A 15,264-nucleotide genomic window follows, 5' to 3' on the forward strand; every position below is an offset into this window, starting at 1 on the left:
AAGATATTTGGGGCATTGCATGAGAGTTTTACAGCAATGACAGGGTGCAGTACATGTGATGGATTCAGATGCATATCACATACAAGTGGCCATCTGGATGTCTTTCAGAAGCTGTGTGTTTGTCAGGGTGTGGGGAGAGAAGTCTTCTGCGATAGCAGATGGCAGTGTGGAGGCTGAGTCATTAGGAGGCCTCAGGCCGCTGCCTCTTACCCAGTCTGACATAGAGCACATACTGCATCGAGTCCCGGGGCTCTGTGTACAGGATACTGCCTCGCATGCTGAGCCAGATGATTGCCACCTCTGCGATCATACAACTGAGCAGGATGCCCAGGTAGCCTCTGCCGTGGTCCACCAGGTTAAGCGAGCAGGTCTCGTTGGGGTTGTACACCAGCCCAAAGAGCACCACAGAGAGGATCACAAACCTGCCAGTCACAAACCAGCTTGTTACCAGCAGTAAGCCAAAGAAAGCTGCATGTAACATCCCACACCTGCTCTCCTCACAAAGCTACTGAGGATCCTCAGTCTCCCACAGCTCCTTACAATTAATATTAATTTGTTCTGGAAATCTCCTCCCCACAAGCCATCCAGAGGCCCTGCTACCCCAGTCAGAACAATGGGATGATCTGTGTCAAGTCACATTATCCCACGGGATCTGCCACTCCAATTGTTTTTCCTGAGCCCCTGTATAGAAATACAGCTCCAAACTCCAGTGGACAACCTTGGGTAGCACAGGAGGATGCAAGGAGCTCTTATCAGGCTCCCTCTTTGGAACTGGAACTAGAACTTAGAACTTATCCAAAGAACCAAAAGCTGGAAATATGTTGGTGTCTGTCACAAATGCCCCAAACAAACCTTCCAGCTGCATGTATAAGCGTGGTAAGAATTACAGCTGCAAGAAACAGGAGTAGCAAAAAGATTTCAGGGGAGACTTCATCATTTTGCCTTTCTCACTTACCAGGTGGTATGCAGGAGGAAGAGGAAGACTGCTGGCAAAACCAGGTCATCGCTGCCTACAGACCAGCGACGGCGGAACACGACAATCCCTGGCATGGCTAGCGGGTCTGAGGGAGTTCAGCAGGCACGACACTCACCTCCTGGAAGAGAACAGAATCAAAGATGCTTCTAACCCTCTTCAACCCCCCCAGGAGAGCCCCACGCCTTCTGCACCTGAGAGCTATTCCTATTTTAGAGCAAAGATGGCAGAGCTTCTTCCTTCCAGCACCAGGGGGCACGGCATGCTCGAGAAGGAGAGCACAGGAGAGGAATATACGGTTTCAAGAGTGGGAAGTATCAGGTGGAGCAGGTGTGTAACTCGCTGAACATAATCACCACTCACCCAGCTCCACTTCACAAGATTACTTGGAATCCTGTTAGGGCTGTGTGTTGGTAAGCAGTCACTGTGGGGTGCTTTGGACAGGTTACACCAACACCTCAACTCTAGAAGAAAGCCCCATTACCATGTTCTTCCACAGGCACACCTGCTGCCAGCCTCTCCGCTTGTTGTCCCAACAGTTCCCTCTCTCACTTGGCTCTGCAAGCCAAAATACCCATTAGCAGTTAATGGTAGCGTCTGGAAAAGCTATTGACTGGCTCCCACCAGCCAGCACTTAGAGCCCAGGGAGCAAGCTCCTAGGAGATGGCTCACTCAGCCATCAGTTGCACAGAAGCACCCTGCCAGCTCCACAGCTCCTTTGTGTTCCCACTGGCCCTGACAGGCACGAACAATTAAAAGGTCGAAGATTGAGGAGCTGGCTGTTCCTCCCCACGTCTTGTTTGTGCTCCTATTTTTAAAGCTTCACAAACCCTTTAAAAAAAGAAACAGCAGTGGTATAAGTCACGAGACTCCACAGGGCTATCCAGACACCTCCTCCCAGCACAGCTCTCCCACACCATTTCAGCTCTGCTGTACATACTCCAGTCCGAGCTCAGTCCTTTCCTGCAGCACACCCCATCTCCCTTCTGCATTTCTTGTACAACACACTTCAACCACGACCCCCAACCACAACTTCTGTTTGGTTTCGTCAACCTTTGCTGCCTGAGATTGTGTCTATCCTGTCTGCCCACAGCCACCAGTGATCTCCTCCCTGCAGGAGTCATCCCCGTTCCTTTCCTCCGTGCCCTAAACCCTGTCACACTTCTTACCTGTGCTACCACACACCAGGGGACACCACACATTGGCCTGTGCCTCTCTGCTCCGAGCCACCACCTCAAGAGCACCAAGTTCTCCCAACTGATGCATCTCAGTCTCAAATCACAGCACTTCCATTCTAACCCCACTAACCTCCCAATCTTCACCTCCATGCACTGCTGCCAGAGCACTCCATCCACGGCCTGCAGTGACCACGCTGCTCCAAAACTGCATCTCAGGTAATAACTGTTCTTTGTATTGGTCGGGCAATTTGCTGTTAGGCTCACAGAGGAAAAAAAAAAGAATAAACCAAAGTGTCCACACTTTACTTACGATTCCCAACAGTATTTCAGGGGAACATCATCTGAATGCACCAGGGCAAAAACCAAACTTGGATATGATGTCTCTAATTCAGTGCTCTGGGTAAAAAAAGGGGAGGAGTGACACGATCACATCTAAACTAATTTGAGCCTTCAAAGTAACAGAAGTGTTGGGTTTTGTGGCAGACCACAGCCTGTGTCACAGCACCGAAGCTGCCTTGTCCTACTAAAACCCATTCACCAGTCAGGTGTGGTTACCCCATCGCTTACCTACTGTGCAGACCATCTGAATTTCTTTTCAGCAAGGGTCATTAGGCATTGGAAGGGGCTGCCCAGGGAGGTGGTGGAGTCAGCATCTCTGGAGGGGTTTAAGAAAAGCCTGGCCATGGCACTTAGTGCCCTGGTCTAGTTGCCATGGTGGTGTCAGGGCAATGGTTGGACTCGATGAGCCCAGAGGTCTCTTCCAACCTCACTGATTCCAGGATTCTGTGATCTTCCCTCCTGCACCGACACCCACAGCCAGTGGACCAGGCCTTCCTAGACCCAACCAGACCTTGGTTTCAGTCACCAAGTATTGAAAACCTACCCAAATCTTTCACACTTTCAGGGAGATTCCATCACTAACAGGCTGACACACTTCCCAGTTACTCACTTGGGTGAAGGAAACGCTCTATTCCACAAACAAAGCAAATGCAGAATCACACCACCATTTGGATTCACACTTCCTCAGCACATAATAATCAGAGCACTCAGTACATCGCAGCTCTACTTTCAAACTGCTCACTCCTCTGGCCATCTGGTGACTTCTTCCAGCCTTGCTGTGAATACCCCCCTGCCTGGATCAAAAAAATCACAGAATCAGGTGGGAAGAGCCCTCTGGCCTCATCGAGTCCAACCATTGCCCTGACACCACCATGGCAACTAGACCAGGGCACTAAGTGCCATGTCCAGGCTTTTCTCAAACCCCTCCAGAGATGGTGACTCCACCACCTCCCTGGGCAGCCCCTTCCAATGCCTAATGACCCTTGCTCAGAAGAAATGCTTCCTAATGTCCAACCTGACCCTCCCCTGGCCAAGCTTGAGGCTGTGTCCTCTTGTCCTATCGCTGGTTGCCTGGGAGAAGACGCCAACTCCCACTCCACTACAACCTCCCTTCAGGTAGTTGTAGACTGCAATAGAAGTGGATGAAGCACTTCTACCTTGAATGTTGCCAACCCTGCTCAGACCTCAGTTCCCATCACCCCTCGGCTTACGGCTGCATCCCGCCAACGCACTTTCCACAACTCTTCCACCTCTCCAGTTGTGCCCTGCCTGCTTTCACCACCCTCTTGCCAGCTTGAGAGGCAGGGTATCGGCAAGAGCGGCGAACATCTAATGTGAATTCCTTACCCACAGCAACAGATGGGGACGGAGCAGAGCAGCCTGTCACTCGCTGTCACACCCGAGAATACTCGCTGTAGGACTGTCACTCCTAGCTGTGCGCTCACCAGGCTCCTGGTGCACCGAACAAAGAGTCCCAATTAATTTTCAAAGACTGTCTATTGAAAATCTAAACCAGGGGGTCTGGGGCCTTGCCCCCAGTTTGGAAAGGAGGGAGATGATAGAAGGCCTGAGACTGTAAAGCTCACAAAAAGAAAAAAATAAAGCTCTCTGTGTGAGGACTGTTTGGCTTCATCAGATCCCAGGAGTTACATTTTATGATGAAGATAAATCTAGCAGAGGAATTGGGAGGAGAGTGGCAGGTCAGAGTGCAAATAGCCCTGAGACCCCTGACCCTTTGCACTGCCCCTAAAATTGCTGCAAAGAGTGAAAAATTCCCAGGCCCTTGAAACCTGGACCCCAGTCCCAGAAGCCCCAAGCTCCCACCACTAAAATTCAGGGGAAGCACATGCAGGAACAAGCTTTGTGTGCAAGGAGTCCGGAGCCCTTGACCCTCAGAGCAGAGAAAGATCTATGAAAGCAGGAATCTTACATGGCATGTGGTCCAGCCGCTGCACATTCTTCTGTCCCATCGGGGTATTTCAGTGCACATCCCCGGCGACAGGCATCACAGGCGAAGGAGGGACCAGCAAACTCTTCTTGCAGCCATTGAAAATCCCACTCGGCGAAGGGAAGGACGGCGCGGGGACTGCCTGCCGACAGAGCCGGGCATCATCGTCAGAGCAACTCCCTCCTTCCGAGCTCATTTATTCAGGGGGGGTTGCTGAGAGCCAGCGAGCCAGGGGTCGTGACTCCCCCCTTCCACACCCCCGGCACCCTCTGCAAGGAAGTGACATCATCCCTATTCTGAGGAGATTGTATGTGAATTGTGGGAAGGGAGGACTGGGCGATGCTGTCAGAGATGCACGGAGCCAGGAGGGAAGGAAAGCCCTCCAGCAGCAAGCGCTGCACCACAAACCTCCTCCTCCTCCTCCTTCTTGTCTCCGAGAAGGCGGCAGGACCAGGTCTTGTCCTGGAGCCCTCGGGCTGCAGCGGATGGCATCAGGGCTGGGAAAGGCTGAGGGCCGCTGGTCTCTCCTCTGGCATGTCCTGAATGGCCAAGGGGAGGAGAATTGGACGGGACACAAAAGGGGCACACAGAGGGGGCCACCTCGGTCACAGAAAGGAGAGACTGTTGGAGAGGAGCAGCCTCTCCGGGGCCTTTTCAGCCGTTAATTCCTTGTGACATGCTCTGGGGTATGGCAGGGGGTGGGGGAAGGGGAGAATTAGCTGTTTGTAGGGGAAGGCTTAGAGAAAAGAGCAAGGGAGAAAAATGCTACTGAGAGACAACACTCGAGCTAAACCCAGGAGATTTAGGCTAATCCAACCTCCCGTCCCGTCTGACGTTAGCCTCAGAAGAAGGTATCCAAGTAAATACAAGCTGAACACAGCCACAGCTGCAAGAAAAGGGCTGTGCATGGATCCTGCACCACGGGAGACCACCCACACCCTGCCAACACCCCAGCAGAGAGAACCAGCTCCTCCCCACCACCCAAAGCCACAAGCAGGATTTGCTTTAAGCTCACAGCATCACGCAAACACCCGAGGCACATTTGCACCCACACAATCCAACACAGTAACCCCCTGCAAACCCTCACCCCTGGATCCACAAAGGCGTGCGGTCTCGCTCAGCATCCCCACACCTCCATCACCCAAAAACCTCCTCCTGGTCCCCACTCAACCCCCAGCAGTTCCAACCAGTGCCATCAAGCAGAAGATGGGAAGCCAACACCACACCGAAACTGGATCCGCCAGTGCCAATGGTTTCTTCTCACTTGGACCACAGCAGTGTCTGCCCAGAGGCATCAGCAGGAGGAAGCCCAACACATTCATCACCTCCCTTTCTGCTCAGCCTGAGATGATGGCTCCTTGCAACTTGACATGACCCATGTATCACAAAGCAATCCCATCTTATCTGTGTTTCATATCTGTCACCATCCTCTTTGCACTGGTCTCCACAAATTGTGCCTCAACTCTAGAGTCCTACAGTATTATTCACCCAAACTCCCTCAAGATGACCAGACTTTCATCTTCACTGCTTAGGGCCACAGGAAGCCCAAAAGAAAGGGGATTTCTAGTTCTTAGCTCTGTGGATGGTTGCAGCAGTCACTACAGGACAAAGCCCTTCGCTGTTCTGTAGAAATCCAGCAGCGTGTGCTGTCCCCTGACCCTCCCTGTGGCACGCTCCTGCAGCATGGGATGAAATGCCACCGTGTGCCCAGGGAATGTTCCAGCCCCAACCTGCTGTCCCACTCAGAAGTCGGAGCCCAGCACTGCCAGATCATCTGCTAGAGCTGCTTAGGAAAATCCATGTGGAAAAGTGAAACAAAACGGGCTTTGTGTCAGGGCAGCTCCAACAGCAGCATTTCCTTGGGGGTTATTTGCTGCTCCTCCGCTTGCCCGGGCTACCACAGCAGAGGCTCCTTCCCAGAGACGTGGTAGATGCCTCATCCCTGGAAACATCCAAGGTCAGGTTGGATGGGGCTCTGGGCAACCTGATCAAGTTGAAGGTGCCCCTGCTCACTGCAGGGCAATTGGACTAGATGACCTTTGAAGGTCTCTTCCAACACAAACTATTCTATGAGAGCCCCAAGAGGAGAACAGTGGCACCTCCACGGTAAGCCCTGAGAGTCCTCTGAGTAGCCCAGGCAGGCCCAGGACACTGTCCAAGCACTGCCAGATTAACTCCATCCAGTTACGTCCTCTAGAACTGCCTTCTGCCTCCTACCACACAAGATGGCAACTGCAAGTACTCCTCCACAGCACTGCACAACCTTCCTCATCTCCTGTCACCAGCACATGTTCTGTCCCTTGCTGGTATCACTCCATTTTCTCTTTCTGAAGTTCTTTATTAGCACTATGGAAGCTCTCTGTATTTTTGCAGATGTCAAAGTGGTTTTTACACTGAGGTGAACTAAAAAAGCAACAGCATTTTAAAATAACCACGTTTGTCAAATGACATTCAGCACGCTTAACGACACAGCTCCTGACCCTTAAACTTCTGCTGGTTCATAAAATACAAACCCTTCCCCTGAACTAGCACTTCACTAACAGACAGGGTTGCAGCCCATCAAGTCAACCTTACCTGAACCCCACGTCCTTCTTCTCCTCATCCATCCCACGTGGGACATGGGCTTTCTACCCCAGGTTGGGTCATCACCCTGCAGCTCACAGAAGCCTCCTGTTCCCATCAAGCACACCTTTCTGTAAGCACTTACTGTACTTGACGGAAATCATCAATTAGAACTTGGATCAAGCTTCATCAGTCCTCATCCAGCTTCTTTTAAGGGCCTTAAAATGGGGCTCTTTCTGAGCTTGGTTCCTCACAATCTGGGAATTGTTCTTCCCTTGCAGGGAGAAGGGGGGATGTGGTTACATCCATACAAAACGTCCTGTGTCTGTGCACACACAAACCCATCTCTCCTCCAGCATCTCTTGCAGGACCCAACGTGCAGTCTGAACTAGACAGCGAGGTCTGGTGCTGGGTACCTCCCCTGTACAACCTACCCCATAACAACCATTAGCAAGAAACAGCAGAAATAAGTGGCAGGACAGATGAAAAAAAATATGCAAACCTTCGAAAACTGCTCTTCCAGGGTGGGAATATCTCAGAGCATCTTATGAGAGGGAGGAACACCTACTCAACGCGCACAACGTGGAACAGAGGCTCATACTATAAGATGGGGACAAATTACACGGCACCAAAGGAAGATGAGCCCTTCCAAGACAGGGCTGTCTTCTACAGCAGCAGAAGATACCTATTACGAGTAATACAGGTAGTACAACTACCTGAAGGGAGGTTGTAGTGAAGTGGGAGTCAGCCTCTTCTCCCAGGCAACTAGCGATAGGACAAGAGGACACAGCCTCAAGCTTGGCCAGGGGAGGGTCAGGTTGGACATTAGGAAGCATTTCTTCTCAGCAAGGGTCATTAGCCATTGGAAGGAGCTGCCCAGGGAGGTGGTGGAGTCACCATCTCTGGAGGGGTTTAAGAAAAGCCTGGACATGGCACTTAGTGCCCTGGTCTAGTTGCCAATGGTTGGACTCGATGATCCCAGGGGTCTCTTCCAACCTGGTTGATTCTCTGATTCTGTGATGCCTGCAGGAATTGCAGGGAAAGCTCCTTCCCTGGGGGGAGATGGTACAACAGCTGCCAGAAGGTTGTGAGGATAGTTCTAGCATGACTGAATATGATTAAGGAAACAGATCTGCTCCTTAAACAATATTGTATGTATTAATGTAACATCTAAGAGCCATATTTACAACCAAGTCACAGACTGCTCAGCACGGGCAGGGAATGCTGGCAAAAATCAATAGGGTCTTTCAGTTTGGAATATCAATTTCACACCTACTTTTAAGATTCTCCTTTATAGTCTCCCATTTTCCAAGGAGAAGGAAATAAAATGAGTCAGTGCCAGAGCTATGGGACTAAGCCATAAGGTTTGAGAAAGGAGAGGTTCAAAAAGCCTCCTGTGGCTTGGCACATTTTGGATACAGCTCCCCCAGGATAAGGCCACTGCACCACAATCATCTCACTACAATGTCATCATCACAGAACTAATATGATTAGGTTAGATGTGGAACTACAAAACTGGTCACTGACACAAATACTCAAAATACATCTCCGAGTATAAACTGACCTTCAAAACCCAGGGGACAAGGACTTACCTGTACATCCCACCAGCTTAAATCATAAATGCTGGCACAAATACACCCTTGGAAGCACAACGGTGATGGTCACAGGAACATATTGGTAGTAAAAAGAACTGATGGGCCAGTGGCCCAACACTGGCCCATCTCCATCAGCTTATTCCTCCTTAATATTCCTTCACAAAGCCCCTTTGCCTCAGAGAGCATAAACACATCAACATGTTTTCGAAGTGAATGTGCTCCTTGCTTAAACCCATCCCCTTTGTCCCTTACTCCAAACACCTCTTGCCTTGGGTAGAAATAGCTCTCATGAGTCCCACACTATCTTCAAACACAGACAACATCTCCTACCCATTACCTTCTTGAACCTCGTAGCCTTACAATTCATACCCTTGAATTTCAAAAGCCTCGTAAGAGTTTTTCTTAGATGGTCCCACTTCTCATGAGAAAAAAAAAAAAGAAATCAGCTCTCAAAACCTTGCTCCTAATGCAGAAGATGTAGTATCACATTCGCTCTTCACTCCAAACTGGTTGTTCTCCCTGTAGAACAATGCACAACACACCACAAAGGGTCCAACGCTGACGTACGACCTGCTCTTGAGCTGTAGTATGGATGATCCCAGGCAGCCCAAGCCATCAACTCAGATGTCAAAATTCACGAGTGTTTTTAAGAAGAGATGCTACCATTCAAATATTTAAGTCAGAGTTTTGGGCTCTGCACACAAAGGGTTCAAGTTTTCAAGTGTTTTGCTGCAACTGCGAACAACGAACTGCGAACGGCGGGGAGAAATTTAATGAAATATAACAAGGGCAAGTGTAGAGTCCTGCATCTGGGCAAGAACAACCCCATGTACCAGTACAAGTTGGGGGCAGACCTGTTGGAGAGCAGCGTAGGGGAAAGGGACCTGGGGGTCCTAGTGGACAGCAGGATGACCATGAGCCAGCAATGTGCCCTCGTGGCCAAGAAGGCCAATGGCATCCTGGGGTGTATTAGAAGGGGTGTGGTTAGCAGGTCGAGAGAGGTTCTCCTCCCCCTCTACTCTGCCCTGGTGAGGCCGCATCTGGAATATTGTGTCCAGTTCTGGGCCCCTCAGTTCAAGAAGGACAGGGAACTGCTAGAGAGAGTCCAGCGCAGAGCCACGAAGATGATTAAGGGAGTGGAACATCTCCCTTATGAGGAGAGGCTGAGGGAGCTGGGTCTCTTTAGCTTGGAGAAGAGGAGACTGAGGGGTGACCTCATCAATGTTTATAAATATGTAAAGGGCAAGTGTCAAGAGGATGGAGCCAGGCTCTTCTCAGTGACATCCCTTGACAGGACAAGGGGCAATGGGTGCAAGCTGGAACACAGGAGGTTCCACTTAAATTTGAGGAAAAACTTCTTTACGGTGAGGGTGACCAAACACTGGCACAGGCTGCCCAGAGAGGTTGTGGAGTCTCCTTCTCTGGAGACATTCAAAACCCGCCTGGACGCGTTCCTGTGTGATATGGTCTAGGCAATCCTGCCCCGGCAGGGGGATTGGACTAGATGATCTTTCGAGGTCCCTTCCAATCCCTAACATTCTGTGATTCTGTGATTCTGTGAACTGCGAGGATTAGTACTTCTCTCCTAACAACATGAGAGAAAGTGAGCATTTCAGAAATAAACCACGAACACGCGGCAAGTTGGCAACATATTTGCCAATGGAGTCAATATGCAAGGGGAAAGCAGGTAAAATTCTCACCTTTAGCCTGTGGCTGTGGCTCATTTGGTTTTGGAGAGCTGGCTAGCCACACCACTGCTGCCGTCAGGAATAAAGCTAGTCTTTGCAAAGCTGAATACTTTTTCTGAATGATTTATTTTTTATTATAGAGATGCTAGAACAGCCGATGTATCTGCTTGGCATGTACTTGTCCACAGTGGTAGTGTCTTCAGAGGAAAAAAAAAAAGTATTATCTTGCAAGTCTCATTGGTTTTAGTGCAAGAGTATGGAAAGGTCCTAAGTAGAGTTAAATGGTGCCGAAACACTACTATTCACAGCACTCGTTCACAAATTTACAACCACCAGTTAAAAGCAGGATAAAGGGTCAACTGAATTAAAGAGAAAACAAAGAAATTCTCTACTTTGGAACACGCCTCCTCTAATCAATGGGTATCTGTTGAGCGCCTGTTCACAGAATCACTGAGGTTGGAAGAGCCCTCTGGGATCATCGAGTCCAACCATTGCCCTGACACCACCATGGCAACTAGACTAGGGCACTAAGTGCCATGGCCAGGCTTTTCTTAAACCCCTCCAGAGATGGTGACTCCACCACCTCCCTGGGCAGCCCCTTCCAATGCCTAATGACCCTTGCTGAGAAGAAATGCTTCCTCATGTCCAACCTGACCCTCCCCTGGCCAAGCTTGAGGCTGTGTCCTCTTGTCCTATCACTAGTTGCCTGGGAGAAGAGGCCGACTCCCACCCCACTACACCCTCCCTTCAGGTAGTTGTAGACTGCACTAAGGTCACCTCTGAGCCTCCTCTTCTCCAGGCTAAACACCCCCAGCTCCCTCAGCCGTTCCTCGGAGGTCAGACCCTCCAGACCCTTGACCAGCTTGTGGCCCAGGGATCGCAGTCCTACAAACCAATGACGCTGTAGATCACAACAGTTCCCGCTGGGATGATATCCCCAATACCCTCTGCCATCTCTGCATCACCTCTGTGTCATGATACACAAGCTGAACACCGCTATCCTGGCAGCTCTCGTGAGCAGAGTACACATTTCCACTTAATAGGAGGTGCCGCCTGCCTTAGTTGCGGTAGGATGTGTGTGTAAATAGGAAAAAACCAAAACCAGCAGGATCTGAAGTCTCCCCTCCCCTTTTTTCCAGCTGGGATACCCCACAGGTCATGGGCAAAAAGGAATAAGTTTGTAGGGACAAGCACAGCCCTCCTATTAAAGGACTTTCATTTTAGTACATAAAGACAGTGATCACCATGGCCTCTTCTCCCAGGCAACTAGCGGTAGTACAAGAGGACACAGTCTCAAGCTTGGCCAGGGGAGGGTCAGGTTGGACATTAGGAAGCATTTCTTCTCAGCAAGGGTCATTAGGCATTGGAAGGGGCTGCCCAGGGAGGTGGTGGAGTCGCCATCTCTGGAGGGGTTTAAGAAAAGCCTGGCCATGGCACTTAGTGCCCTGGTCTAGTTGCCATGGTGGTGTCAGGGCAATGGCTGGACTCGATGAGCCCAGAGGGCTCTTCCAACCTCATTGATTCTGGGATTCTGCCCAAATTAAAGGAAGAATAATGTTCTGAGAGAGATGAAAAGCACCTCACCCTACAGCTCCAAGGTTACTGGTACTTTTCTCCTTGACCTCAGCAGGAGCACAATTTAACTCCAAGCTTCATACTTGTCAGAATACAGAAAATTAAAAGTCTGCATGAATAACCGGTCAAGAAACAACAGCAAGAGAAGCTTACCTTAAAATGAGCCACTTTAGTGAAAACCTAGGAGTGGAGAAGCAGCACAATCCAAGTCTGCTGACACTAATTCAGTTAAAAACAACACCCAACCGTTGTATCAATGCCGACATATCTGCAACCACCTACATTTTGTGCTAGCGAAGCCCACAATCTGAGCTTGATGACAATTCCAAGCTTGAGCAAAAATAATGTCCAAGTTGCTAGGGGGAAAAAAAAAAAATGTATTAAAAAGTGAAACTAATTTTGTATTTTAAATAGAACTTACTGTTCTACAGGGTAATAAAATCTGCTAATAATAAAATAGTCAGCAACCAGTGACAAGAAAAGCTTGGCTTGAATAAGGGAGGGAAAGGATGTGGAAAGATAACATTCGGATGAGTTGACCTAAGTCTGTGGATACAGCAAGCACCCCATTTTCAAAACTGCTGAGCAGCTGGGCACTCCAAATCCGACTGGCATCAGCAGGCAACGCAAACAACCCGGGTCAACCCACGCTCACATATGTGGTACAACAGATAATTTTTCCTGGACACAATTATTGGGGATCAAAGTTCTTTGTTTTTCTTGTAATATCCCATGGTTATATTCAAAATTTGTTAATTCATGGTTGTAAACCACACAGGCATTAATTTGTCTATCGTAAAAATAATAAGGGCTGGATTAAGTCAGCCAGGGCAGAGTGAAGTGGTAAATGGTATTTACAAAAGGAGTATTTCAGATGTAGCTGACTGGTACCAATCTGAAAGCTTAATTTCTTTAGGCAAGCTATTTTTCACCACAATACTGGCAAATTCACAGAATCACAGAATCAATGAGGTTGGAAGAGCCCTCTGGGCTCATCGAGTCCAACCATTGCCCTGACACCACCATGGCAACTAGACCAGGGCACTAAGTGCCATGGCCAGGCTTTTCTTAAACCCCTCCAGAGATGGTGACTCCACCACCTCCCTGGGCAGCCCCTTCCAATGGCTAATGACCCTTGCTGAGAAGAAATGCTTCCTAATGTCCAACCTGACCCTCCCCTGGCCAAGCTTGAGGCTGTGCCCTCTTGTCCTATCGCTGTTGCCCAGGAGATGAGGCCAACTCCCACTTCACTACAACCTCCCTTCAGGTAGTTGTAGACTGCACTAAGGTCACCTCTGAGCCTCCTTTTCTCCAGGCTAAACACCCCCAGCTCCCTCAGCCGTTCCTCGTAGGTCAGACCCTCCAGACCCTTCCCCACCTTGGTCGCCCTCCTCTGCACTCGCTCCAACACCTCAACATCTTTCTTGAAGTGCGGGGCCCACAACTGGACACAGGATTCAATTCAAATCTATCAGGTTTACTCCACGCTGGAATGCTTATCAGACCAGCCACCTTAAAAAAAAACAGGAGGGGGAAAAAAAAAAATAGCAGGAGGAGCATATTTCAAGGTGAAAAACAATACATTCAGCAATGTATCCCTGCTCCAGCTAACCTTGAAGTGACCTGCCTTTAGGAGAGAGGGGACAACCCCAGCCTCACCGAAAAGTAATTGCCTCTCTACAATACCACAGGCAGGCTTCCTGGCTTCCTAGTTTATGCTAGTGGGCAAACAGTTTTCCCAATAACTTGACTCATTGCTTCAGGAATTCCCCAGGGGATGAGTCACATAGAGGGAAAGCCACCAGTCATTCTACGGGAGCGAAACGGACCACCGCTGCCAACACGAGAAGAGCGAAAGAAGTGGGAGAACAGAAGATCAGTGCCAAACTCAGGAAAACTGTGCGGTCCACACCACTCCTTGGCAGTCCTTCCCTGCTCCCCTCCCCAAAAAGCATGCCGGCGAGCAGAAGCATGCCCGTTCAAGCAGCAGAGAAGCAGCACCAGGCTCCTGAGCGAAGGGAATGGCTGTGGAGCAGTTTCCTCCACGTGCAACTGAGAGGACAGAAGGAGGAAATGCTGGCTCTGCTCACACCCAGGGACTGCTTGATGCAGGAAGGGAAGGTGTCTCTGGAAGGGAAAGATGCTAAAGAATTAAAAACAGTGCTTCTCCCTCCCTCACAGAATCACAGGATCAACCAGGTTGGAAGAGCCCTCTGGGATCATCGAGTCCAACCATTGCCCTGACACCACCATGGCAACTAGACCAGGGCACTAAGTGCCATGGCCAGGCTTTTCTTAAACCCCTCCAGAGATGGGGACTCCACCACCGCCCTGGGCAGCCCCTTCCAATGCCTAATGACCCTTGCTGAGAAGAAATGCTTCCTCATGTCCAACCTGAACCTCCCCTGGCCAAGCTTGAGGCTGTGTCCTCTTGTCCTAGCGCTGGTTGCCTGGGAAAAGAGGCCGACTCCCACTGCGCTCCAACCTCCCTTCAGGTAGTTGTAGACTGCACTAAGGTCACCTCTGAGCCTCCTCTTCTCCAGGCTAAACACCCCCAGCTCCCTCAGCCGTTCCTCGGAGGTCAGACCCTCCAGACCCTTCACCAGCTTGGTCACCCTTTTTTTTCCTCTCCTAACATCCAGAGGACTGCTGCCTTCCAGAGGAGGGCTTCTCTCGGCACAAACCCAGGCCACGTGCCCGTATCACAGAGCGTATCCACTTTCACTTGAATGCTTACCCTGGGGCACTAATGAAGCAAAGACTAAACACCAAAGTAACGAGCTCTATCTGATGAAGGGTACGTATGTCGCCCAGGACGCATGAACACGTGCACAAGTAGGTATTTTTACCAACCCAAGTGGCAGCACAGCAGCGACCATGGTCTAGTTGACATGGTGGTGTCAGGGCAATGGTTGGACTCGATGAGCCCAGAGGGCTCTTCCAACCTCATTGATTCTGTGATTTGTGATATTAACCATCTGTATCCGTACGCTGACCCTCCGCTGTTCTCGATCCATCACTTTGGGTACTCAAAAGGAAGCTTTGCAGATTTTAAAGGAAACAAGTAAACGACAGTAGAACAGCTTTGTATTGACTAACACGCTTTTCTCATCCTGGACCAGCCCAAATTAGTACAGATTAGAATCTTAAAAAGATTTTTCTATTCCTCCTAAGCTCAAAGTGAACATTTAAAGCCTAACTCTGAATTCTCAGATGCTGGCTTCTGCTGCTGCAACTTCAGAAGAAACGTGGTTCTGCCCCTCCCATCTCGTGGCTTCCACCTCCGTGCATGAGAACCCTTGAAATAAAACAAATGATCAGGCTAAGTATTCCCACAAGAAAAATCTTTCCTTATTCCTGCCTGGAAAACACAGTCTTCTAAAGAAAGCTGCCAGCTCTGACCCGG

General features: G+C 49.8%; 1 protein-coding gene across 5 annotated transcripts in view; it reads right to left on the reverse strand.

The window, feature by feature from the left end:
- Window positions 1-15,264, reverse strand: part of DAGLA (diacylglycerol lipase alpha) — a 106,511-nt gene that overhangs the window by 70,820 nt on the left and 20,427 nt on the right. For 3 of the 5 annotated variants that reach the window (XR_011047923.1, XR_011047924.1, XM_068397696.1), the window contains exons 2-4: window positions 4,421-4,580; window positions 956-1,094; window positions 211-422 (exon numbers count right to left, since the gene is read on the reverse strand). Coding sequence is in view for 1 of the 5 variants with exons in the window: in XM_068397696.1 (XP_068253797.1) it covers window positions 211-422; window positions 956-1,050 (307 nt within the window). In the remaining 4 variants the exon portion in view is untranslated. Of the gene's footprint in view, window positions 1-210; window positions 423-955; window positions 1,095-4,420; window positions 4,581-15,264 lie in introns of those variants that run through there. The other 2 variants (XR_011047925.1, XR_011047926.1) reach the window with 2 other exon arrangements.

The sequence above is a fragment of the Nyctibius grandis genome, chromosome 4, assembly GCF_013368605.1.
Source record: "Nyctibius grandis isolate bNycGra1 chromosome 4, bNycGra1.pri, whole genome shotgun sequence".
Taxonomy (NCBI): Eukaryota; Metazoa; Chordata; class Aves; order Nyctibiiformes; family Nyctibiidae; genus Nyctibius; species Nyctibius grandis.